Source organism: Antechinus flavipes, chromosome 2 (genome assembly GCF_016432865.1).
Source record: "Antechinus flavipes isolate AdamAnt ecotype Samford, QLD, Australia chromosome 2, AdamAnt_v2, whole genome shotgun sequence".
Classification (NCBI taxonomy): domain Eukaryota; kingdom Metazoa; phylum Chordata; class Mammalia; order Dasyuromorphia; family Dasyuridae; genus Antechinus; species Antechinus flavipes.
The window spans coordinates 388,459,822-388,487,053 of NC_067399.1; the positions used below are offsets into that span (position 1 = coordinate 388,459,822).

At 31.9% G+C, this 27,232-nt stretch overlaps 1 protein-coding gene across 3 annotated transcripts in view; it reads left to right on the top strand.

Moving 5' to 3' along the window:
- The window catches only part of UBE2D2 (ubiquitin conjugating enzyme E2 D2), a 40,816-nt gene extending 13,882 nt beyond the window's left edge, over positions 1–26,934 (top strand). For 2 of the 3 annotated variants that reach the window (XM_051978519.1, XM_051978521.1), the window contains exons 2-7: positions 11,948–12,011; positions 17,556–17,587; positions 17,669–17,746; positions 17,832–17,937; positions 24,789–24,882; positions 26,029–26,934. In XM_051978519.1, coding sequence (XP_051834479.1) covers positions 11,948–12,011; positions 17,556–17,587; positions 17,669–17,746; positions 17,832–17,937; positions 24,789–24,882; positions 26,029–26,074 — 420 coding nt within the window. In that variant the 3' untranslated portion in view covers positions 26,075–26,934. Of the gene's footprint in view, positions 1–11,947; positions 12,012–16,352; positions 16,375–17,555; positions 17,588–17,668; positions 17,747–17,831; positions 17,938–24,788; positions 24,883–26,028 lie in introns of those variants that run through there. The other variant, XM_051978520.1, reaches the window with a different exon arrangement.
- Positions 26,935–27,232: the final 298 nt, after the last annotated feature.

Consider the following 27,232-nt stretch of genomic DNA (forward strand, 5'->3'; position numbering starts at 1 on the left):
CTAACTGGCCACTTTCTGGAAGCCTTGCTGTATTTCCTTTCCCTTGAAAACCTTGAATTGAGTATAGAGATATAGCTAGAGGCATGTGCCTTGATGACTGAGAACTCTTATTACACCAAAGTAAGGGAATATCTGTACTATCTTTCTCTGGTAGCCAGTTCTTTCCCTCCTGTGTCCTACATAAATGGGAGTAAAATTGGAATAAAAAAACGAGCAAAACACCAACAATAAAAGGAGACTATTCAAATTTGAGTTTTTATTAAATACATAGATCTTTGGAAATAATTAAATTCAAACTAGGCAAACAAAAGGTTTTACTTTTTGTTCACTTTAAAAAAAACTTTTAAGGTTTTCTCAGGTGTTTTCTAAGGTACTTGAAAGTCAGTATGGTCTCATGTGGGTAGAGAGCTGGCCTTAAAAATCCTATTTCTGACAAAAATGACTTTGTGACCTTGAGCAAGTCACTTAACCTCTTAGTGCTCTGAACAACTAAGTTATAGATAAATGTCTGACCGGTATTAATTTAGAGAGTTTTCTTTTTCTAGGAGTTTTCTATGCCAATAAAATCACACCCTATTTCTTTTTCAAGATGCTTAAATTCAAATATTGATATTTTTTCCCCTATGATTCACTTGGATATTCCAATTAACAGTGTTAATCAGGAATTTCTCATGTCTAGGGGCTCAGTTTTGTTAAATTTGTAATAGATTAGTTTACTATCTTAGGGTGAACATGGTTAATATCAATTCTCATTTCATAGGAAGTAAGGCATAATGCATAGAAATAGAACAAAAACTTTCAAGAAATATCTTATGTCAAGCTTGTTTATGTGGTTTTTGAGGGGGAGAAGTGGTAGAGTTCAACTCTAGGGTAGAGGCTGTGGTATATACATAGAATAAATTTGGGGAGGAGATTCTAACACAAAACATTGAAAAATGAAAAAGAGCATAATTAAATGCTTTTCATAGTATGCATCCAAGGTACAAAAGGAAAACAACAAAATGGGGAAAGGCAATAATCATAAATGATAAATTTATTCTATATTTATGAAGAACTTGTTACCCAAGCCCATACCTTTAAGTAAGTCATCACAGAAGTTAAATATAGTTTATATGTGAGGAAATGGACCTTAAATCTCATGGGGGGAAATGCATATTGGAAAGAGCTTTTAGGATACTCTTAAATAACAGTGATTAAAGTCAATTGGGAAGCCTTTAGTTGGTAACTTAAGAACCAGGCAGGTAATTATCAAGTATTAGGTGTTTATTTTGTCATGGGTACAGTGCATACAAGTACTGGGGGATATAAAGAAAGGGGAAAAGTCATTTTCTCTATCCATAGGGTTCATGTTACATTTTAGTGAAGTGATAAAAGATGATCTCTGAATGAAGAGCACTTAAAGGAGGTTGAGGAAAGGCTTTTTGTAAACGAGGGGATTTGAGCTGTGTACTGAGGGAAGGTAGGGGACTAAATATTTAAGACATGACTTAAAGGACAGTAGCACAAAATTGGGAGATGGAATATCATTATGTGAGGAGCAACAAGTTCACCTGGTATGTAAAGTTTAGGAAGAGATTAAAGTGTAAGGTAATTAGAAAGTAGGAAAGGACCAGGGTTGTGAAGGGATTTAAAAACTAAGCAAGAAATTTTATTTTTCCTAGGGGACTGAAATAGGGAATCACTGGAGTTTGAATGAGAGAGGAGAACCAGAAATTATTGAAATAGTCTAGGCATGATGTAATGGAAGCCTGCTAACAGTGGAAAAAGAGAGGTTATGAAGGTAGAAATGTCAAGACCTGCCAACAGATGAAACCAAATATGAGTAAAGAATGAAAAATGACTTAGAACTAAGGTTGAGGATCCTGGGGATTAGGTAAATGATTCCTTTAGTAATAAGGAAGTTCAAAAGAGACTATGATTAGGGGGAAGGAAGGGGAAATAATGAGTTTTGTTTTGTGTTGAGTTCAGGACATCTAGTTGTTGATATCTAAGAGGCAGTCATTGATATTAAACTAGATGATGCTCTGTAAACTCATCAGAAATAAATAGATATAAGAATCCTCTGCAAAGAGATGATTGAACCCAAGAGAACAAAGGAGAAGTAAGAATGTATAGAGGGAAAAGATGACCCAGAACATTATTTTGATAGATACCCACAATATTGGCCATAACCTGAAGGAAGATCTAGCAAAGGAGACTTTGAAAGGGTCAGAAAAGTAGGAGAACAAGAGCAGAGCACAGAAACTTAAAGAGGAGAAAGTACCCAAGGAAAAAGGGTGAATGATCTTGTTAGGGGTTGCAGAGAGATCAAAAAGGATAACGATTAAGAAGAGGTTTTTAGGTTTGGTAATTGAAAAATCATTGTAACTTTGGAGAAAACATTTTCAGTTGAATGAAGTTGAAAGCTAGACTGGGGAAGGTTTAGAATCCAGTAAGAAGAATAGAGATGTAATTATGTATATATTACTAATGGCTCCATAAATTGATCCACTCTTTCTAGAAAAGGTTGATAAATGATTAGCTTCAAAAATGTAGAAACATCCATAGAGAGAAAGTAAGGGTCGGAGAATAGTCATTTGTCTTTTGGAGTCCTCTTTTGATGCTCAACTTGAGTGAATTTTCTCTATAAAGCCTTCTGTAAAGTGTTCCCTTTCTTCCTAAAATTACCTCCTTTTTATTTTACTTTTCTGTGTACCTGTCTTATCTTTCCTTTCCCAGGTACTATGTAAGCTCCTTTAAGGCGAAATAATTTTTTGTGTATGTTTCTGTTGCCTTGTACATAAATAGGTACTCAGTAAATTAAATATTAGTTTATCAATTTTTATCTATTTTTGTAATGAGGGAACATTAATAGTATAAATTTGTTCCTGTTCACTTATATTTCTAAAAGATTTTTCTGTTTTTTTCTCCCCCCACTGTACAAGAGACCTTACTATTTTGTGACTTGACAGTTTTTTTAATTTAGTTTTTCAAGACTTCAAAATGTGATTTATTATAAATTAGAAATCTCAATTTCTGTATTGACTGTTTTGAACCTTAAAATAATCAGGATAGTTGCCTAGCTTATTTAAGTGTATGGCTATTTTGGGGATTTAAAAATTTGTTAGTTCCCAAACTATACATTGTTTATCATTTTATATCATTGTTAAAAGTTATATTAATAAGACACTTTTATGAGTGGAATTTATATTGGTTTTTAATGGATTGCTATAGTTCTCGAACAAGATCCCTTAACTTGGCGTCCACAAAATATCAAAATATATTGTAATCTAATTGGTATTTAATTATTTTGTGTATTTAAAAACATTCAGAGGAAGGATGCAGAATGCATATAGGTTTCACCATACTCCAAAAAGAAGGAATTCATGACACAAAAAGTTAAGAATCCTCCCCTAAACACTTTAGTTCTTGTGAATCTCTTCAAATAATAAATACTATGCTTCATAGGAAAAATGTTTCTCTCTTTGCTGGTATTTAGAAAAACCATTTAGCTCTTTTTGTTTTTTCTTTACATGCTGAAAAATATCAGAGATTTCTCAAAAACAAAAAACAGTAGTATTTTCAACACACCATTGATACTGTTTCCTCTAACAAGCATTTTTTTTTCATTATTTATCTGGGGTTCCGTTTGGATATAATAGCATGATACATACTATTAAAAGTTTAGATACTTGAAACCAATTCTGATCATTTATGATATTTAATTATGAGTTTTGTGGAGTTTTTTAATTCAATAAATAATGAATGAGATTGTACAATCATTACGATTTATCAAAAATCATTTATTAAGCCTACTGTGTGTCAAATATTGGGGATACAAATTCAAAATTGAGAGTACCTGCTCTCAAGAAGAGGTGGTAGGTGGGTGAGAATACATGTTCATAGATGAATAAAGAATACACAACAAAGTAATTTAGAAGATGGGACACTGAGGACTGAGAGAATAAATAAAAGCCTTTTGAAGGAAGTGAATTCAGAGAGCATTGGGTGAGAACATGCAAACATGTCTGTACAAAAGAGTGGATGAAGTCTAGGGATAAAATATGTTACAGAGGCTAGCAAGCAGGCCAATTGGAATACCAGCTGTGGTTTCTTATTCAAATTAATAATACAAGCTTTCTATCCATTAAGTTTTACAGTTTACCTACTTTGCTGGAACAAGAAAAAAAATGCTATAATTAATAATCCTGATTTTTTTTTTTTTTTTACTGTTTCTCCCTTTTCCTAAGCCCCAATGCTATTTTCCTCTTCAGATTACCTGGTTTTGTATTTTTTTTATCATTTTAATTTTAGTAGAAAGTAATGTACTTGAAGGCATGAACTTGTTCTCATTTGTCTTAGTATCTAATATTCCAGTACTTAGTACAATGCTTTTTTTGCACATGATGAAATCTAAAGATAGCATGGGAATACTAAATCCAGTTTGGTATAAAAGCAGCTGTTCAACACAGCTGTCAACCGTCTCTTCCCAACTCCAACCTTCCCACCAACATGACAACCCCCTCCGGGGATTTTTGCCATTAGAAATTGAAAGCAAAATTTGACCCTGAGACTTTACTGCATGGTATATAGTTTTAGAGCCAGAAGTAGAAAGATACCTCTCAAAGGGTATCTATCTAGTTGTAATTTTAAAGTAAGAAAATTGAGGTCCTAAGAAGTAAAATATATGCCCAGAATCTTAATATAGTACATAGGAGATTGAATCAGAGGATCTGAATTAACAATTCTCAAAATTCAAATATAGTGTAAGAAAAAAACTTAATTCAGGAGACTTATGCCTAGGACTCATGACTGGTATCTGAAAAAAAGCAGTGATTCCAAAGGAACCTGAGATGGTAGAAGAGCCACATATGTCCATAAGAAAGGGAAAGAGACTTGTAAGAATTTATTGTAGAAAATATTTTTCCACTTTCAACTACAACCCAAGGATTTATTAGTATTAAGAATGATAGACACTGACCTGAAGTAGGAGCCTCTTACCTAACTTTGGTGTGGATGTATCTTTGGGAGCAGGAAGCCATACATACATACAGCCTCTTTTGTATCCTCCTTCCTCCTTTGCTTCCCTTACTTTGAAAAGTAGTTGTGCTGTTTTTTAGAAAACTGAATTTTTTGTCTTAATTTCCTTTACTTTTTGTATATGTTCATATATTATTGTTCCAGATTTTACTGGATTCTGGATGACAATCTTTGTTTAGTTTTGAGTTTGTTTTTATTTTATTCTAGGGGTGGAAGCCAGAAGTAAATTTTTTTAGGTAGTATAGTTTATTACCAGACATAGTGCCTAGAGTAAAACTACTGAAGATTTTGGTGGAGAAAACTGTATAATAACAGTCTACTTAGAGAAGTTTTTTTTCCCAAGAGAAGTTTAATTTTAGGGCTACTTAGCTTTAAGGCAAAATGTACTGGGAATGTGAATTTTTCTTAGAATAAGCATGTATAGATATTTGTGAGGAGTTAGTTTTGTAAATTTCTCTGGCATTTGTTATTCACATTTCTTTGTTTGCTATAAATTGCATTCTGCTCAGAATTCTTCAAAGACTAGTATTCTTTTATCCTGAGAAGCACATAACATCGTTGATAGAATATTGAAATTTTAAAAGATAGTCCTTAATTTATGAAGTAAAGTTTTGGCTTATTAAAATAATTTTGCAATTTCTGGAAGGGAAGTAACAATGGACAGTGTATGTGTGTACCACCACTTTCCTTGAGGTGGTGGAGAAGTAAGTGGAACCTATATGGCAAACTTTTTGTAGGACAGGAACAAGATTCTCACAAAATGGACAGAGGGTTTTGATCTGCATCATTGGAGGGAACATTAATAGTGGTGAGACTATGGATCCATTGAATACAGAGGTAACTGAAATGCTAACTGACTATCCCAGTTAATGTGTTTAGGAACTTGATCGGTGTGCTGGAGCCATACTGATCTTTATATACTTTAAATTTGGATTTTGGAGATTCTTGTCCTAATGTTTTTCAGACCAAGTCATAAACATCTTATTAGTTCCTTGTTCTGTCCTTTCTTTCTATAGTCTTGATGCTGACTTTAGTGTAACCTCAGATGTTGAAGTTGACAAGCTTTTTGTCTTAGAGAAAGTAGTGTATTCCTCCTCTACAGAAAGGATTAAGTGGAGGTTGAAAGACGGGAGTATTGTAGACAATATTTTGCTTTTGTTACAAGTTAGACTTAATGACCTCTGTTATCCCTTGAGAGTCTATATATTTTTGTCTAGCTAGTCCTAACTCTCTTTCCTGGTATTGTAGAAGTATAACTTCTAACATCTTTGTATCATTTTTTCCTATCATAATCAAGTTAAATATTGCATTTTCAAAAATACAGAATAGTGGAAAAAGCATTGGATGTGAAGGGAAGATTCTGGGTTCAAGTCCTGATTTTTACCTAATGATAATTGTATTAGCTTGGAAATTCATTTCACGTCCCTAGGCTTCTTTAAAATGGTCTGCCTATATCATAGGTTTGCTGTGGAAATCAAATGAATCATGTTTATAAACTACTTTATGAATGACTTGTTCAGCATCTCTAAGATCTTTCTCACTGTAGCAAAGTTTTTAAAAAATTATAAATATATATGTCCCTAAATCTTTTCTGAAATTTCCACAAAAAATTAAAGTGGTTTTAATAAAACTATTTAAGGAGTCAAATGAGAGACTATTATCCTTAGGTTCCTAGACAGGGTTCTTAACTTGATATCTATGAATATTTTTAGTATAGCTGTATTTCATTATAATAAATGTAATCTATGCATTTTAAGCATCTAAAATATCATTCTGCGAAGGGATTCATAGGTTTTACCAGACTGCCAGAGGGAAATGTGACACATAAAAAGGTTAAAAAGCCTTGTTTCCAAACCAAGAACAATGTTTTTCAATAATATTTTACTTTCATAAAAATCAGTGTAGAAAAAAAAAATTTTAACATAAAAGAGAAGCTGCATTGCTGTCAATTTAGGTACAAATCAACTTTATATTTAGAAATAAGCATATGAAAGCTAGAAACTATGAAAATTGCTTATAGACCTTGATATCCAAAGATGTTGAATCTTTGCAATTCTGCTTTATCTTCTGATCTATATGTCCAAATAAAAACACCTCATAGAAAAAACTGGATAATAATTTCATAAACTTGGAGTTGTAGTTTTTTTCAGAAATATTTATCTTTGGGGTCTTTTTAAAGTAAAATATACTGTGAATATCACATTTTAAAAAAGAATTTCCAATCGTATCAAAAGGATTTTGTTTTAACCTATTCAGATAGTAACTTCCTTAATTTAGTGATGAGATGTTCAAAATTGTATGCATCTTAAGGCAAAGCCAATGTGTTGATTTGTTCTTCTTGATTACATATTTGTTAAAAGAGAAAACATCTATTGGGATTCAGTGGGGGGAGATGGACTAGTGGATAATGATGGACATTTTAAAAGAGCATCAATAAAACATTTTTTAATTTTAAAAAAATTGCTAATTTGGTTAATGCATTTCATTAAATATTTGTGCTTTAAAATGGGGAAGTTGTTTTTTTGAATGTGGCTTTACCTTACATGTTTTGACCTATAACTATAATACAAATCTGAATACAGGTCTATTTTAACTGAAGCAGGAAAGATCAAAGATTAAAACCACAAACTTAGATCATTACCAGTACTAGTTTAGTTTTAAAAATAATTTTATTCTTACTACTTTTTCTTTTTTTTTTTTTCTATTACCATATTGGGGTGAGGGAGTTAGTCCCCCAAATCTATTTTTCACAAAACTCAAATTTGGTGTATAATTATACTCTATAATAGAATAAGTATAAGTGACAAAATGAAGAAAGCAGTGAAGATAAAAAGTATATTGAGTTCTTTATTAAAGCAAATGTTACAAGATTTTTATACAGTAATCCTTTGTATAATTTGTGTATCTGTTTATCTCTCCCCTCCTTCTTCATCCCATTTTAGTACTGTGATCCATATTTAAACCAAGACTACTTTTTCATCTATGTGTAGTTGACATTTTTATAGAATATATAAAAGTTAGCATACTTGTTAGGTTTTACTATCTAGTGCAGTTTGCATAAAGGAGAATCTTAATCCCTCTAAATCTCTCTCCATGTAGAGAATTCTTCTATTCTCACTGTTTCAATTACCACTACTAGCTGAATAACCCCCAGTTTCTGTCTAGGCCTAATCTAAGGATAATATCCATAATCCTTAGCCTAGTATTCTTATTACATATTACCTTTCCAACTAAAGTATTACTCTTTCCCTTCAGACTTGTTTCCCCTTTGGTTTGAAAGCACATTCTCTCCTGTAGTTTTGTTCTCTGTATTTCTCTTTACTTTATGAACCCCAGAGGTCATCTTGTTCAACATTTTAATTTTGCTGATAAGGAAATTGAGGTCCAGGGATGTTAAGTGACTTGCTCCAAGGTTATTCTACTGTAAGCATCATCCTACATCTTTTAATTGTAGAAGAAATGCTTTTCCTACTTTATCAGGAAGACTTCCTGATTAATTCCAAATCACAGTAATTGAATCCTTAACCTATTATAACACTTTGTGTTTGCACCTGGACGTAGCTCTTATAATTGTAAACCGTTAGGGCAATATTTTTTCCTGTCTTTTACTGCTTCATACTTTTAAATTTTTTAAACTTTTTATGTATATACATTTAACATCTATTGTGTTAAGATCAGGGGAAGTATAGTGTTCAGATAAGACTAGTTACAATTGTAATGTAATTTATGTCTGTTAGTGTGCATATTCCCCTCCTGGATCACTGCCTTGTCGTGGCGGAGGGGCTTGCGTAGCTCAATGAAACTATGAGCTATACCGTAAAGGGTTACCCAAGATGGACAGGTCATAGTGGAGAGTTCTGACAAAAGGTGATCCACTGGAGAAGGATATAGAAAACCTCTCCAGTATCTTTGCAAAGAAAACCCCATGGACAGTATTAAAATTTGCCTGGTGTGCTATATGGTCTTAAGTCACAAAGAGGATTTGACTGAACAAAAAACAAAGTTACTATATAACAAAGAACAAAGATTTCATCTAAATGATTGCATTCTCCTTGGGGATAGGAATAGCCTTCTAACTTAAAAATTATTAAATTCCATGGTATTGAGCACAGTACTATATACAATTCTGTATTAGATTATTGAGAGTATTCTTAATGGGTTTTTTTGTTTTTTGGTATACTTAGCTTTTCTATGCCATGTTATGTCTGTGGTTCTACCCTCTTTCTGTTTCTATTTCCTATAATTAGATCTGAGCTCTAAGAAAAGTAATGGATGAAGGAAAGAAATAGAATTTAGTGACATATAGTGGGATTGTTCTATAAACTTATAGAGGTTTTATCTTTAGCTGTCCTTACCATCCTAATCTCTGCCCAAAGTCCAGTTATTTGTAATCCTGTAAGAAGATTGCTATTTCACCACCACTATTGATAAGTTATTTTCAACTACTTGCTGCTAGCTAAAAGAAAATGAGAAGACTTGATTAATTTTGGGTAGACATAGCAGACAAGTAAAGTGTAGGGATAGTTATTTAAAGATCCTTTGCTTATTGCATATGTATTCTTAATGACTTCTTGAGATTGTTGATTAAGCTAGTCAGTGGCTAACACTAGGAGAGAGTTGTATCCTAGAACCTTCTTAGGAAAATGGAAGACCATGCAGGAATAAGCACAAATTAAGAGACCTTTGTGCCTTTGCCAGGAAAGTTCTCCTTTCCTCTTACACTGAAGATACCAGTCATCTTTCCAGACTCGGCTTAAATAAGCTTTTCTCCCTCTCCTCTTTTGAATATTTCTAGCACCTTATAAAATGATCTTTGTTGAAAGTTAACATCATGCTGTGTGTGAGTGTGTGTGTAAAATCTGTTGCTTATAATACTTGGCTTTTCTCACTTCTACATTGTAAGCTGAGGACTTGGACTTTGTGCTTGTTTCTTTTAGTATATTCTCAATACATATTTTTGAAACTGTCTTAGAGTTAGATTTGTATGGCGTAGCTCATAACTCCCAGGTACAGAACCAGATTAAAATGCAATTGGGAAATAAAGTAAATACAATAATAAACATAAACAATACATTTTGAAACTCATCAGAGTTTTACGTAAAAGAATTCTTAATATATGGATTTAGTGACCTCCATTTCTATTTGAATTTGACATCACTTTTCTGAGGAACCTTACCAACCCTCACATTTTATAGATGAAGTTCTTTGACTTGTCCAAAGTTTTACAATTCACCCAGCCCAAATATAAACTCTGTGTCTTTTGACTCCCAAGAACTAGCACTCTTTCCACTGAACCATACTGCTTTTGACTATTTTGAATAACGTTATTTCCTGTGATTTGGACATTGAATTTGTGTTAATGGAACATGTGTCTGGTTTAACACTTTTTTTCCCTCCTTAAAAGCAGGCTCATTTTATAGTAGGCTCTTATTAAATGGAAGCTATAATAGCTGTCAAATGTGGGTGACTCAAGCAAATCTGAATCAAATAAAAATAATAATGCTTCTAGATTTTATTGCTTGATGTTACCTTTAATGTAAAAATGTTAACTTTTGTTTTTTAATAGAGTAAAAGATAAAAGAATTACAGGTTAAATCCATCTACTTGATAGTTTGGCAACAACAAGAAAAAGTTTGCTAAATGCCTCTTATAGCTCATTTTATTTAGTATTTTAGTTCAGAATTTTAAAAAATAAAAATTTTTTGAAAACCTATATTTAGCTAGCATTGCTTTAGTAAATAAAAGAAATATATACTTAGACTCAAATCAAGCAGCGCTTTGGTGATAGTGTAGATAGGCATTTTTTTGAAATGCTTATTGCCAGAGAAAGAATTAAGGACTTAGAGAAAATTCCTTCTTCCAAACCCCTCCATTTTTCCCATTTGATTCCTTGAGATATATAGAAAAAGCAACACCTAAAACTAGAAGTATCTTAGGGTTGAGGCACAGTGCGTGCTATAACATCTGTATATATTTTAGAACTATTTGAAATCCCAGTTCCTGGACTATCCTGTTTTCCTCATTTTATACATTCTTTTAAAACACTACTGATACCAGGAGATATAGATAGACAGATAGATAGATATAGATATAGATACACACACACACACAGAGCATAAATAACTAAGCAAAGCACTTTTGTTTCAGTTAATAGAAGCAGAAAACTTCAGACATTTTAAAAACTGGATAGAGCACGAGCCCTGGAGTTAGGAGGACCTAAGTTCAAATATGGCTTCAGACACAGAAGTATTAACTTATGAGCTGTGTGACCCTGGGCAAGTCACTTAACCCCAATTGCCTCACACATGGAAAAAAAAAAAGAACCAATCTTTAAAAGATTCAAAAGTTATGATTTTCATTACTATATATTATTGTATATGTATTATTCTTAGTGACTTCTTGAGATTGTTGATTTAAGCTAGTCAATGGCTGACACTGAGAGGGTTGTATTCTAGAACCTTGTTAGGAAATTGGAAGACTATTAGGAATAAGCCCAAATAGATGAGACCTTTGTGCCTTTGCCAGGAAATCTGCTGTTGCTGTATAAGAACATTACTATTGAGGAACATTACTATTTGGAGGAGGGGGATCTTCAGAAGTCTTCTGTACCTTTATTTTAATAACAGAATTTACCTACTAAATTTATCTACTAAAAAATAGAATGTTTCATTATTGGCCATTTGAATGGGGGAAAGGGAGAGTAGGTCCTGGACAAGAATGCAACTTGAATATAATGAAATTCTGAAGACTCATTTGAATTTAATATTACATTGCCATCAGGATTTTTAGACTGCTGATCCCTGGGAAGAGGAGCTATTTGGAGAAGTAGGAAAAAGAAACTGTAGACCTGTTAAAAAATACAACTCTATCAAAATGATAAGATTTTGGTATCGTTCTATCAAGTAAATCTCTCCTCTTTTTTTTAAAGGAGTTGAATGACCTGGCACGTGACCCCCCAGCTCAGTGTTCAGCAGGTCCTGTTGGAGATGACAGTAAGTATTTCATGAAATCATTCAGAAATTGTGTATCTCTGAGTGCTATGTAGAATATATAAAATCTGATAGGAATCTTCTTTATGAGAACATATGTTGTAAGGTAATAAGGCAGTGAATATGTACTTTTTTTGAGAAGCTTTCTTTTAGTAACAAGGAAGGTATAATCAGAAGCTGACTAAAACTAATATGTTTTTCCCCATAACTACTATGAATTTTCATTAAACATTTGTCCACCTAGTATAAACAGCTTGGTTCTTAAACCCTACTCTTTTTTTTTGGCAAGGATATTTCAAGCAGAAGATCTTGACTTCAGCTCTAAACAGCAAGTTATCTTCCTTAAAAAGCACAAGAGGAGATTTGATAAGTGGTTTTGTGTGTTTTTATATTGAAATGTGCTTAAGAATCCTTAGTATTTAGTTTGTCAATTGTTTGAAAGTTCTAGGTGCTCAGAGTACTGCCTAAAAGAAGTCATTTGCATGGACTTAGTACTACTGTTAGTAGCTAGTTATAAATAGTATTGTTAACTCTACTTTGGTAGAGCATTTCCTTTTCCATCTAGTTGCCTAGACAGCTATTCAGGAAGACTATTTTAGATTATACTTATCAATAAGAAATCCTTGAGAATGAGTTTGTGCCTATGACTTACAGAAAAAGGATCTTTTCAAGTAGATTAACTTTTTGAAGCATTTGCACAAGATGACTTTTTCCCCCTAGGTTATGATTTTGATGTGGATTTTTTTTTTTAAAGGCTGTGTTTATGTGTATGAACTTAAGTTTTCTTAGAATACACAAGTGTGAAAACATTAAGAACTAAAAATAAAAGTCTTTAAAAGGATTCCTTTATGGCTTAAGGGCATGGATGTATTAATTGTGTACATATGATAAATTTAAAACTAAATGGTGAAAAACAATTTAGTATTTTTTTTCCTCCTACTTTTTGGCCCAATTCCATTATGTATTTAGGATTTTTTTTAAAAAAGATGAGCTATTCCTTCTTAGAGATAAACTATCTCCTTCAAATTGTCCATGTAATTGTAATTTTTCCTTTTGGCTGAATTTTCAACCAGAATTCTCAAAGCTGAGAAAGAGATCGAAAACTTCCACCATAACAGTCTTTGGAGGTCAGAAGCTCTCTTTTGAGTCATCAAACAAGTGTTTTTTCACATCTGAAGAAATTTATCTTTGCTTTTGTAATTAACCAAGATTATTGGTACAATCACATTCTTGTTACCAAGAAGAAAAAACATTATCTAGAAAACTCTTCCTTGGTTAAATAAAATACCTTCTACTTTATCATATTTGATAGCATCAATGCTCAATAAGTGTCTAAGCATTTAGATGTCCAAAGAGAAGCTAAATCTCATATATTTGGAGGATATCCTTCCATTTGTTCAACTAAATGTTCCTTGTAGACTTTTAGTTTTAGGATCTTTACTTTTAAAAAGGTCCATTGTAAAGAACTGAGAGAGAGAACTAGAGAGTTATATCAGGTTTGTATTTGTTTTGTATGAGTAAGTAGAAAGGTCTAAAGACTGATTCATTGTTCTTAATTTATTTAGAACCAGAGGGAATCTGTTAACACTAAAATAACTTTGTTAAGAATTGTCTTGGCACAGATATGTTATTTCAATTGAGCTCCACAAGTCCTTAAATATAAGGACTCATTATTCCATTTTACAGATGAAGAAATTGAGGTTCAGAGTGATTTATCAAAGTGGATAAGTATTCAAGATTATATAATTTTTACTTGGCAAAATCTGGACTTAAATTCAGCACTTCTGATATGCTTGTGCACTATACTAAACTGCTTCCTTAGCCTTTATCTTATGAATGAGAGATGGTATTTGCAGCTACATATTGACTTTTTTAGGTTATTGTATAAAACTTTTAAATTTTTCTGTAATAATGTAACAGGCAGGAAGAAACATACACATAATGTTTAAAAAAAAAAAAAAAACAAGCTGAAGACATATCCATGACTTAAACTATTACTTAATTTGCCTTTTTTTAAAACACTTGTTTGAACAAATCTCTAAAGACTTCTGCATTCAAATAAACATTTTCTGAGATTGACTCTCAAACATTAATAAATATTATCTTTGGCATATTCAGTATTCTCCTTAAATAATCATTAAATTTAATTTTTAATTGAATTTAATTTTTAAGCCAAACTGCTTTTGTCAATTTGGATTATATGATTCGGTTTGATGTTAAGTTTTTTCTTCTAGCACCAGAAGTGTAAGAAGAGTTAGCCATCTGGGATATATTCTTTTTTAAGCAATTTCTTAGACCATTTTTAATAGCAGATTTTAGTGAGGTTGGAATTTTTATCAATTAACAGCACAGGCTTAAGTTTGTAGCTACTAACTTTGATGATAAATATTTTAGTAGAATTTTCTGAGCTGTTTATAAACTCATAATGTGAGAGATTTCTAGTTTGAAGTATAGCTTGTTTCTTACCACTGATACAATCTGCTAAAATAAAAGAAATTGCTTTCAGAAACTTAAAGATTAAAGTCTTTGGTCAACTTAAGGTCATTAATTCAAATTTGTCTTATTTAAGTTCTGTTGTTGAACCAACATGACAAAATATCGCATCAGAAAATTGAATGGCTAGAAGAACTGAAAAAATATATTTTTAATCCTTGGCTCTTAACCAAGTGTTTTTTGTTTGTATGTTTTGCTCTTTTGTTTGTACATTTTAAATCAGTGTTTTGTTTAAACCCAATACAATCTTTGGAGGAGTCTCTTCAATATAAGTAAAAGGGTTTTGAACCTCATTATGCAAAATATTCTAAATTTCGAATTATTTAATTTTTTTTTTTTTTTTTCACTTCGGAGGTAGTTTTTGTTATTATTTTGATGCTCAAATCTTGTGTAGGCCTCTAGAATTTAATCACTTAATTTAAAGTGCTCTCTTCCCCAGAACATTTGAATATTTAGTATTTGTAGTACTTAAACACTTTCTAACTTAAGGCTATAATTAAATAAATGTTGGGCCAAGGCAAGAGGACTGTGCTGCTTACTGTTACTACCTCAGTTGAGTTACTTAATCTGTAACATCTGTTACGCAGGTTGTGGTGAGAATCAGCTAAAATATTGTCTATGAAAGCATTTAGAAACATAAAATTCTGCATAGATATTGAGATCATTGGAAGCAAGGGTTTGGAGGCTTTTCTTTTTTTAAAAGTCTGCTTTTAAAAGCCCCTATCCATTGTCTTTCTGGTTCCTCTTGTTAAAATTATTACATGAAATTAGCAATTTAATTTAAATTGATTTTAATAAAAAGGTTCCTGATTTAAAAAAAAAGGCAAAATAGTCTTTCTTTTAAAAAATGCCTCTTCAGATTTGTTTTGGTTATCATTCTATCAATTAGAAGTTCATCTTAATGCACTTTTTGCCTTACTTGTGCTTTTGGGTGGTAGTAGTTCTGAATTGACTCTGCATTCTTGCTACATAACCAACAATAGCTCATCTTGCAACAGTTCTAGGTTGGTATTAATCTTTCATCTGATTCTTAGATATTTGACTATTATCCTTTGAACAAATTATTTTATTTTAAGTGCAATATTTGATCTATTATGAACTCAGCACTTAAAAAAAAAAGCTTACATGAAAAAAGTTTAAAAAAAGAAATCAGCACTTGATGGTTTGATTTTATAGTTAATTGACTATTGATGGATTTATTTGAAGCATTTTAAAATACTTCCCATGTGTGCAAAAGATCACATGAGGTATTCATAGGAGATATGTGACAAATTAGCACTTGGCTTTTATCATTAAGAAACTTATAGTTCTTTAGTTAAACCCCAGGTAAGCACAAAGTAGCTTAGTGTGCACTTATAATTGTTTTAAGTAATATAAACTTAATGGGACATATCAGTCTCATTATAGTTTAATTGTTTATATTGTAAAATAAATATATTTCCTAATTCCTAAAACAACACTTTTGTCTAATGAGCTTTATTACTAAAACATTTGATTCCTATCATTAACAGTTTTTGTGAGAAAAGGCAAAACAAATTAGAAACAAATTCTGGTTTCTCCAGGCCAAAAGATTTCCAGTAGAGCTTAGAAAAAGGTATAGTAATCTGTTCACCAAAAATGTTTGAAGATATTTCTTTTAGCCAATGATTCAATAGGAGTGTTATTAACCCCATAGGAAAATATCAACAGTTATTACCTATTATCATTGTAGGTTTATTCCCCAGTTGACCCAGTTATAATTTGTCAGGGAAACAAATCAGGTCTCTTTTGGTTTCTTAGGCTGATTCACATATTTGTCTTATTACAGAAGCCAGTGTGTTTGGATTGTTATCTCTGCATATCTGCAGACTGTAGGCTGAATTTGAAATGGCTTGTAGGTAGATCTTTGTAATTTATATTTCAGTATTATATTTACTTGATAACACTGGTACAGACACAGCTTTCTTTCTCTGTATATCTTTGTTTCTCTGTCTCTGTCACTTTCATACCATTATGAAGTATCAGAATGGGACCTTTTCAAGGACAGTGTTATTTCTGGAAAATATTCTGTCTTATGTTTCCTTGGGGAAGGGGACATTACTTTAAAAATGCTTCATAATCTCTTTTGCCCATCAACAAGCCTAACTTTCAGTAGAACTTTTGCAGTGTATCTTTTTTTGAGGTACAGATAACTCTAGAATAAGAGTTCTTAACCTTTTTTTAAATGTCATGAACATCTTTGATAATTTCAAACCTATAAACCACTTTTCAGAATGTGTTTTATATATATATATACATATATATATATATATAAACTAAAATATAAGGGTACAAAGGAAAGCAGTTATAATGAAATGCTAGGGTTAGGGTTAAGAAGCCTACTCTAAACAGTGAGATTAAGATTCTTATGGATCTTGTTGTTCAATTGTGTCTGACTCTTTGTGGCCCTCTGGACCATACTTTCCAAAGATACTGAAATGGTTTGCCATTTCCTTCTCCAATGGATTAAGGCTAAGGGATGATGTTACTTACAGAGTCATAGATAGTTAAGTATCTGAGTTTGGATTTGAACTCAGGGCTTCCTTATTCCAAGCCAAGCACTTTATTCACTGAACCACCTAACTGCCTCTTAAATCATTTTAATTGCCATAGTGAAAATTTACTTATTCATATTGGCCTGTCAATTACTTCTATCTAGTACCACTAGAATCATTATGAGTTTTTACTGTATTACTCTTAAGACCTCTGTTATAGGATAATGGTATTATTTTAAGAATTTATTCTACGTAATTATCTTTGACAGATATTTCAATCATAATTATTTTTAATTAGGATTTTTACATCATTTTAGTATAACAGCTAGACTAGATTTCTTTCTAGACTTTCATTTGACTCATACTTCTAATTGCGATTCATAAAATAAATTCACTCTGCCCTAGTTTCAATATCAGATATTTATAATGTACATTGAGCTTCTCAGTGATAAGTTATTGTCAAATAATGAACTAAATTTAGAGATTATAGTAGTTGATATTTGGGATAATAAATAGCTAATGATTTATTGTTCTCTTTCAGTGTTCCATTGGCAAGCTACAATAATGGGGCCAGTAAGTATTCAGATTAATTTTGTTGTAGAATAGAATGTGTTAAGTCATTCATTATAACCACTTTTTTCTCTTCATCAACAGAATGATAGTCCCTATCAGGGTGGAGTATTTTTCTTGACAATTCATTTCCCAACAGATTATCCCTTCAAACCACCTAAGGTAGGTAAACTATGTTTATCATTTTCCTTTACGCATTATAAAAATAATTTGGATAAACAAATTTATGTGAAACTTTTTCTTTTAGGTTGCATTTACAACAAGAATTTACCATCCAAATATTAACAGTAATGGCAGCATTTGTCTTGATATTCTACGGTCACAGTGGTCACCAGCACTAACTATTTCAAAAGGTAATTAAATGGTTATTACAGATTTACAAATATATTTTACAGTGACATGTATCTACAGAAAATCAGTGATTTTTCTGTTCATACAAAATTGGATGGATTTACAATGTAAATCAACATTGCTATGTTTACTTTTTTTTTTTCTGGGTTTTTTTTTTCCTCTTATGGTTTTCCCTTTTGTTCTGATTTTTCTCTCCCAACATGACTCAAAGAAATGTATATTTTTAAAAAATTAATGTACACGTATAACCAGGAAAAATAAATAAAGCAGCATATTATGTTAGAGAGTAAACAGTAATCACACTTGTGATGTCGTGTTCCTTTAAAGCAGCAGTTCTTAACTTTTTTTGTCATATAGACCCTTTTGGCAATTGGCAATGAATAATGCTGTTAAAGAATAACATAAAATAATAAATAAAATATTACAACAGAAACAAATCACATTGAAATACAGTCTGTAGATGAAGACGATTGATCATGTATGATCTGGCATCAGGTCTTAGAACTATAGTAATGTAGAAATGGTGATTAGCACAAATTATTTTAAGATTTACAACTATAATGTGATATGAAAATATTATTCCTATTTGTGACAGTATCATAGATACTATTAATACTATTATGATTTGTAGAAGGAAATACTAAGTTTCAGTTAATATTTTTTTTCCTCATCGAAATTCATGAATCTCTCAGATTAAAAAGTCTTTACTTTAAGTCATTCATCATTATAGAGAACAAAGAATGCCTGATAGGCAAGGATAGCTTAAGGTATTTTCAAATTTGAGCACATGCATACCTCTTGATCAAAGTTTAAAAATTGGAGATGTCATTTCAAGAGTGAAGGGATGACAAAAGAGATTAAAAAGAAAAAGGACCTATCTGTACAAAAATATAGCAGCTCTTTTCTCAGGGCAAAAAGTTAGAATTTAAAGGACTGCCCTTCAGTTGGGAAATGAATGAATAAATTGTGGTGTGTGACTATGATTAAATACTGTTGTTCTATGGAAAATGATGAGCAGGATGCTCTCAGAAAAGCCTGGAAAGTCTTCCATGAAATTATGCAAAGTGAAATGTACTATGTACAAAGTAATAGCAATGTTGTAGGATGGCCATCTGTGCATGATTTTGCCATTCTTACTAATACAGTGATCCAAGACTACTGAAGTAAAGATAAAAAATGTTATCCAGAGTTAGAGAAAGAATTGATTGTGTCTGAAAACAGACTGAAGCATACTTTGTTTTTTTACTTCATTTTTCTTGTATTTTTGGCTGCTGCCCCCCCCCCCCTCCCCCAAGGCAGGGGTGGGTGTGGGTCTGTGGTTTTTTTCACAGCATTACTTTTATGGAAATGTTTTGCAAAACTTCACATGTGCCTTCTGAGGCAGGGGGAAGAGAAATAAGGAGGAAAATCTGGAACTTAAAACTTTACAAATATATGTTAAATTGCTTTACATGTAACTGGAAAAAATAAAATATAAAAGAATGGAGGAATGGCTAGATGTGATAATATACAAGTATAATTCCTGCTACTGAGTCATGAATTCAAATCTAGCCTCAGACTATCAAATTGTGTGACCTGGGCAAGTCACTTGAACTTGTTTTTTCTCTATTTTCTCATCTGTAAAATGAGATAGAGATGGAAATGGCAAACTACTTCAAAATGTCTTTGCCAAGGAAACTCCAAATGAAGTCATGAGCATAATTGAACAATAACATATCAGAGACTGGCAAACTACAGACTGTGGGTCAAATCTAGCCTACTTCTTGTTTTTGCATAGTCTATAAACTAAGAATTATTAAAACTATTTATTCCACAGACCATATTTTACTAATTCTTGCTGTATACTATTATTTATATATAGTTTTCTACAAACAGATTTCAAGCCTCTAGGCTTCTAATCAACATCACAAATTACGCTTGTACAAAACATATCATTAGCAATTACCTTTCCCACCCCACTCCACCCCCCAAAAAAAGACAGCTTTAAAAGTCTTTTGCCCTTTAATAACTACAAATTAAACCTATATCTTCAGAGAAGGTCTCTCCTCTTTGTAGGCCTTCTTGTAATGCAAGGGCTTTTTGGATCGTATTTATGACTGTCTTTGAATGCTTTCACTAAGGTTAGAATCATGACTAACCTGATCTGATTGGTTACAAAGAGAGGAGGTATTTCTATGAAGCTATAAATGTATTCATAACTTTATTTTCACCTTAAAAAAAAAAGAAGTCTTGATCTTTTGTTTCCTTCCATATCTAGAAATCTATTTTTTAAGGTAGGCTCTGCTAGAATATGAAAAAATATTAAACTGTTTTGAATCAGTGATATTTGTAATTTCATTTAGAATATTGTATCAGCCTTCTTGAAATTTCAGTTTCTTTTAAGGCATGCCTCATTTGGCTAAATGGAATTTATTTTTTTTTATTATAACTTTTTATTTACAAGGTAGATACATGGATAATTTTTCAGCATTGACTCTTGCAAAACCTTGTGTTCCAACTTTTCCCCTCCTTTCCCCCACCCCCTGTCCTAGATGGCAGGTAGACCAATACATGTTAAATATTAAGTGGAATTTGTAAACACCTTTGTAAAGTCATTACTAGTTTAGTTGTGAGTCCCTTAGTGCAGTCTCTGTGTTTTCAAAATCAACATGTTGTTATTATATTATGCCCATTGTAAATCCGAATGATTTTCAAGGGATATGTGTGTTGAATATTTTTGAAAGCCATTTGGTATGCTGTTAGAATTGAAAAAAATCTAAATGTCCAGATGCTAATGAAAAGGGTGAATATTAAAAATCTTTGTGTCCAAGCCCTTAAATAAAGAACTTAACAAATAATCTACTAATGATCCATTACTTTGAAAGAGAATGGGTGGAGGGGTGGGGTGCATAGAAGACACATAAAAAAAGTCAATCAGTTAACCAAAGCTCAAGAAGAAAAGTAACAAAAATATTAAAATGTTTTCCAGGTAGTTAAAAGAATAGTTTGGAAGCTCTAACAGATACTGATTTAATTATATGATTCTAAAAAGAAAAATTAAGTTTTATAATCATTATCATGATAGTTCATAGCAGGTATTTGAAATTAGTTCAAGTAGTGAGAATACTAGTTTAACTCATGAACAGGACTGGTTTGTCTCAGCTAACATTGTACATAGATTACATAGTTCACTGTTGCTTTCTAGTTTTTTTCATACTCTGAGTTAATTATTTGAGGAAAACCAGGAAGTCTGGTTTTTGTCATTATTAAAATGTATTAGAATTAATGTGTCATTTATTAGAATTAATGATTTATAAGTACCATTTGGACAGCCAGGTGCTAAATGTGGAACTAGAAAGATCTGAATTCAGATCTGACCTTAGACACTTATTAGTTGTGTAAACCAGGCAGGTTATCTCTACCTGCCCCAGTTTCCCCAACTATAAAATGAAGATAAGAGTATCACCTACCTCTCAGGATTGCTATGAAGATCAAATGAGACAATTGTAAAAGACTTTTCAAAAGATATCATATAAATGCCAGCTATAATTATTTGGAAATTACTACTAGAGTACTAAAGTATAAAGGCCAAAGGAACTAGAAGGGGAAAAAATGAACATCTTAAGAACATTTCCTTTAGAGTTCTCTATTTTTCTGAGTCTTACATTTATGTACTGATGACAATATTACTTTTTAGATATGTAAAAGATGTTGTATGAATTTCCAATTGTTTCCAATTCACTCCCCATAAAAAACTATTTCACTTTATGTTCCATGACTTCCAGATTTCTAAGAATAATGCTCATCTTAACTAAAGTTAAAAAAATAAAATAAGCAACAATTTCAGTTTGTGGAAAGTAAATTATATACTCAAATTGGAGGGCAGTACTGTGGAAGTGTTTAAATTGAAGTGACTAGGCATATAATATCTAATAATATCTTAAACATCTTTAAAATTCTGATCTTAGCAAGGATTCCATGTCATTCTGTACACAGAAGCAGTAAAGAGATTTCAGACAATTGTGCTAACATCAAAAATCATTTGAATTGAAAAAATTAGAAATGAAGGTTAATTTCTATTGTTCTGCTTGTGTCATAGTATGAAATTCTAAATTCTCACTGAAAATGTTAACACAAAAGTAGAGCTTGTTCATTTCCTTTATAAAGAAATGCTTTGATTAATAGAAAATTCTTCACTTTTCATATATTTAATGTTAGCTTGTTTAAAATTAATAATCAAATTTCTGAAAATACTTTCCTTAAGTTGGTAAGCAACATTTATTATATTACCATCATATGACTTAAAAGCATTTAGAACAAGCTTTTTAAAAGCAACATGATAACCATATTATGTTTAATAAGCCTCTAAGCTTATTATGACATCTTAAAACATCTTTGTATTTCCTGCCCAGTATCTTTTGAGTAATACATAGTAGGTGCTCAATGAATGTTTTTGGAATGAATAAGCTACATAAACTTAACAGTTTTCAGTCTGAAAGTATTTGATCAAATTCACAAAAGTAACCTGTTGTTCAAAGCATACAGTAGAGTATCTGCTTCCCAAAAAGATGGTATAGTTAATGTTTCTAGATATATAGAATAAGAACTGAGCTGGAAGAGGTTAACTTTATTTAAAGACTTTGCTAACACTATTAATTAACACTATTAACTGTTGGGAAAGAAAAGCTAAGGAATTAAAATTTTCAGTTTATGAGAGAACATCAAAGTTTGATGGGTGATGATTACTTATTTGTAATTGGTTTTGTTTTTTCTTGCTTTCTTAGTGGGAGACAGGGAGGAAAGAGGAAAGAATTTTATTTGGAGCTGAAAGTAAAATAAAATCGAATTTTAAAAAGTTTGATGGATGAGAAATAACAGAACTGGTAGTAGCATGAGATATGATATAAGAACAGTACTTTGTATACCTATTAAAAACATTTTATGTTATATTATATTAGCAGGATACAAATTATATTTTAATATTGAGTTCACTGGAGTGTGTTACACACACACACACATACATATATATAATTATAGGATCAAGTTATTATCTCTCCATGCCTTAGTTTTCTTATCTGTAAAATGACTGTATTGGACTAGATGTTCCTAAATGTTCCCCCTAGCTCTAAAATCTAAAAAAAGCATGATTAAAGGGCATTATTCCCTGTTAGTTTTTTAATCAATTTTTTTAAGGGGAAAAAGGGGTGTGTGTATAAAATATCCATTAAAAATAGGGGGGAAAACAATTATCTCCGTTAAAAACGGAATCGGTTTATTGCATTATTTGTACACTGTGTTTTAAAACAGTAATTAATATAAATTACAGCTTATACTATGTGTATTGTGGAATCTGACCTGAATAAAATCTTAAGCCTAAAGTTTCAAATTTAGATATAATTTCTAGTGAGAAATCAACTTTAATTTTCCATCTCTGTTGTTCATGCTTAAGATTTCTATGTAGATTATCATGTTATCAGAAGATAGGAATATATTTTTCTCCCCTTTGCCTATCATCATACTTTTAATTTCTCATATGAAATTTTAGTACTCAACTTATACACTAATACTAACACATATACAAACAAATGTAGATAAAACCAACCATCAGGCATTTGGAGATATTTATAGCAGTTCTTTTGAGAAATTATTTCATAACTAAATGAAAGAATGTTTCAAATCACTAGTAGAAGAAATGCACATCAAACCAACATTGAGTTTCCACCCCATACCCATTAACTTGGCAAAAACAATAAAAGATGAGAATAGTCAATGTTGGAGGATTGTGGAAAATAGGTATATTACTGAATTGTTGGTGAAGCTATGAATTAATACAACTATTTAGAAAAACCATTTAGATTATGTATAAAAAGCAACTCATGTCTGTATTGTTTTACTTAGAATCTCAATTTAACTAGGTACATACCCCAAGGAGGGCACTGATAAAAAGAACAGACTTATGACACATATGCCAATCTATTTATAGTAGCACTTTTTTGTGTTAGCAAAGTACTGGAAACAAAGGGGATGTCTATTAGTTAGGAAAGGGCTAAACAAATTATGGGACATAAATGTAATAGAATGTTACTGTGCTGTAAAAAATGACTAATACACATACAAACATATATACAGAATTATGGGAAGACTTATATGAATTAAAATATGTAGAGCCATGAAAACAGTACATACAATAACTTAACTATGGGAATGGGGGCTTGGAGATGAATAACTAGCACAAAACAATTAGAAGTGAATGTTACAAAATGACAAAAGAAGCAGCATTATTTCAAAGAAGAGAGATGAGACTCCTTTGCAGAGGTGATAAGTCAGTAGGCATGGAATAATGCATATATTTTCATTTTTTTTAATATATTAATCACTTTACTGATTTTTTTCTTTTATTCTTCCTTTTCTTTTTTTCTCTCTTTGTTACTATTCAAGTAATATCCTATTATGTTAATGTATTTTCTTTAGCCATTAGCACATCAGCTGATGTGCATCCATTTCTTTCAGTTCTTTGCTGCACCAAAAGTAGTGGTATGAAATTTTTCTATATATAATTCTTTTCCCTTGGAGTATGTGCCAAGTAATGGTTATTGGGTCAGCTTGTATATATAGTTTAGTGATCTTTTGAGCTATAGTTTTAAATTATTTTCAAGAATGTGCTTTATTTTACAATAATATGTGTTCTGTTTGTCTAGACTTGCTTTAATTACTTAATGCTAACTAATTACTTTTAAAATTAGAACACTGAAAATTTTATGAAATCCTTAGTCCCTAAGAATAACAGATAAATACTGTCTGGCTGAAGTCAGGGAATGTCTCATTTGATTTTCTCCTTACTCCCTGCTAAAATTGCTGTTTGTTCTTTTCCTAGTACTCTTGTCCATCTGTTCTCTGTTGTGTGATCCCAATCCAGATGATCCTTTAGTGCCTGAGATTGCACGGATCTACAAAACAGATAGAGAAAAGTAAGTATGGAAGTCAAATAAGGGAGATAAATCGTTAAAGATAATTAATGTCTGATGCATCTTTATAAAAGACTTTATATTTACTTACAAGTTCATACCTAAGTGGGGATATAATATATTTTTAATCAAAAACTTGTACATTGTAAATGAACTACTCAAATTGATTTAAGTTGTAAAGCAAAGAGGATAAAGAAATCAACAACACCATTTGGCAGCATCTAGTGGGGAAAATAAAAAAGTGCAACACAGAATTTTTTTCCTTTAGAAAACCTTCATTTTGAGATTCATTTTGAAAGGTCATCCTTCAGTGGTCATCTTTATGTCTCATAGTAAAATTGCTACCTAGTGGCTAGACTTGAAATAGTTGGATATGGATCTTTCAACTTTTTGGTTGTATTTGGAGTAAAATAGAACAAAGTTTTGCCTTTTTCCTTTCTATGTGATTGTGGATCAACCAGCAAAAGAACTTTTAACTCTTCCCCCTTTCTAACAGAATAACTTACAGAATATTTTTTTCTGTTGTTTGGATCCTGAGATTTAATGGAACTTTTTCTAGAGTAGTAAGTTATTTGTATTATCATTTAGGTTAAGTTTTTTCAAAAGCAGGTATTTATTGCAGTAATTAAATGCCTTTATGTACAGAGCTCCTGTTGAAAATTGTACATTCTCAGGTAAGCCAAAGGTAAAGAATTTGAGACCTTTCTTAGAAGTAGAAGGCCAACAAGATATAGAATAAGCTTAGTACTTGGTCAGAGACACACTCTCTCTCTCTCTCTCTCCTCTCTCTCTCTCTTTTTCTCTCTCTCTCTCTTTCCCCCTTCCTCCCTCCTCCCCCCCCCCCCCCCCCCCCCCCCCCCACACACACGCACGCACACACACTCTTTAAATGCTTTACAGATCAGGTTATGAGTACTTTGTGCTATGGGGAGGGGAAGGGGATTTGAGGATGTTTCCTTTTTACAACCCAATTTCCTTCCCCTTGGGGTTTTTTTTTTTTAATTTTATTTTATTAACACAAATTAGCTAACTAGGCTGGAAAGGTATCTACTTCTACATATAATTTTTAATCTTACCATGTAGTACTTAAAATCTACAAGATAACCAAAGTCTGATGAGTATTATTAAGTCAACTTTCTCTTTGTACAGGTACAACAGAATAGCTCGGGAATGGACTCAGAAGTATGCGATGTAATTAAAGAAATTATTGGATAACCTCTACAAATAAAGATAGGGGAACTCTGAAAGAGAAAGTCCTTTTGATTTCCATTTGACTGCTTTCTATGAGCCCACGCCTCATCTTCCCCTGTGCACATGTTTACCTGATACAGCAGTGCTGCGTGTTGTACATACTTGGAACAACAAAAATAGAAATACTGTATTTCCCGTACCAACATTGACTCCTAGCAAAGAAGTGTGTGTGTGAAAAGCCAGTTCTTCAGTCATAACCTAGTTGTGAGACTAAAAGCTTTCCTTATTGACTTAATTGGATAAACAATGCAAGGGCAGGGGTGGGTGTTGTATGGTTTGGGGTGGGGAGGACAGTTATGCTGACCTGTGGGAGAATTTTTTAAAAACGGAATCCTTTTAAACTCATAACAGTTATGAAAAGCAAGGTGAAGAACGTCAAGCTGTTTCTGTATTCATTTTATTCTGAAGGACCTACATCTTAGGTAAATGTTTCGACCAACAAGATTAAATTGTACCCACATCCTGTATTTTAAGGTCTAAGTTTAACTGGTCAACACTTAAATGGATTGGAGCTATTAGTACATAGAGTGATGGGTGTTGTTTTTTTTTTCCAGCTCTTCTCCATCACCCCCTTCCCCCCAATACTTTTTGGTTTGTATGTGGTTTCTCAGTTAATACATAGCTAATAGCTCTTAATTTTTCTTATGTTTTTTAACTGCTTAGGTCTATCTGGATGTAAGGGTAAAAATTCATTTGACAGAAATACTTGTGTATATTTAAAGACCCAATTGCTCCTCTGGAGCTTGTACGTTCAAGAATGATTAATCTGTGTAATAAACTGATTACTACAGTCATTACATATAATTTTGTGTGAACAGGCTTTTTTAATTTCAAGAACAGTTTGTCTAGCTGAGATTAGTGGTGGATTCCACACCCTCCCTCCTCTCCCACCCCCATCCCAACTTCTGCATTGAGACCAGTTACATTTCCAAATCATGAAACAATCACAGTTTACATTGTGAAAGGCAGGCTAAGTGTTAAAATAATTTGACCAAACAAGATAGGAACATAAGTTTAAAAGCATCTCAATAAAATTTAAATGTTTAGTGTGCAAGGAACATGACTGTTAAACCAAATAAAAAGTTTACTTTATTAATGAAAA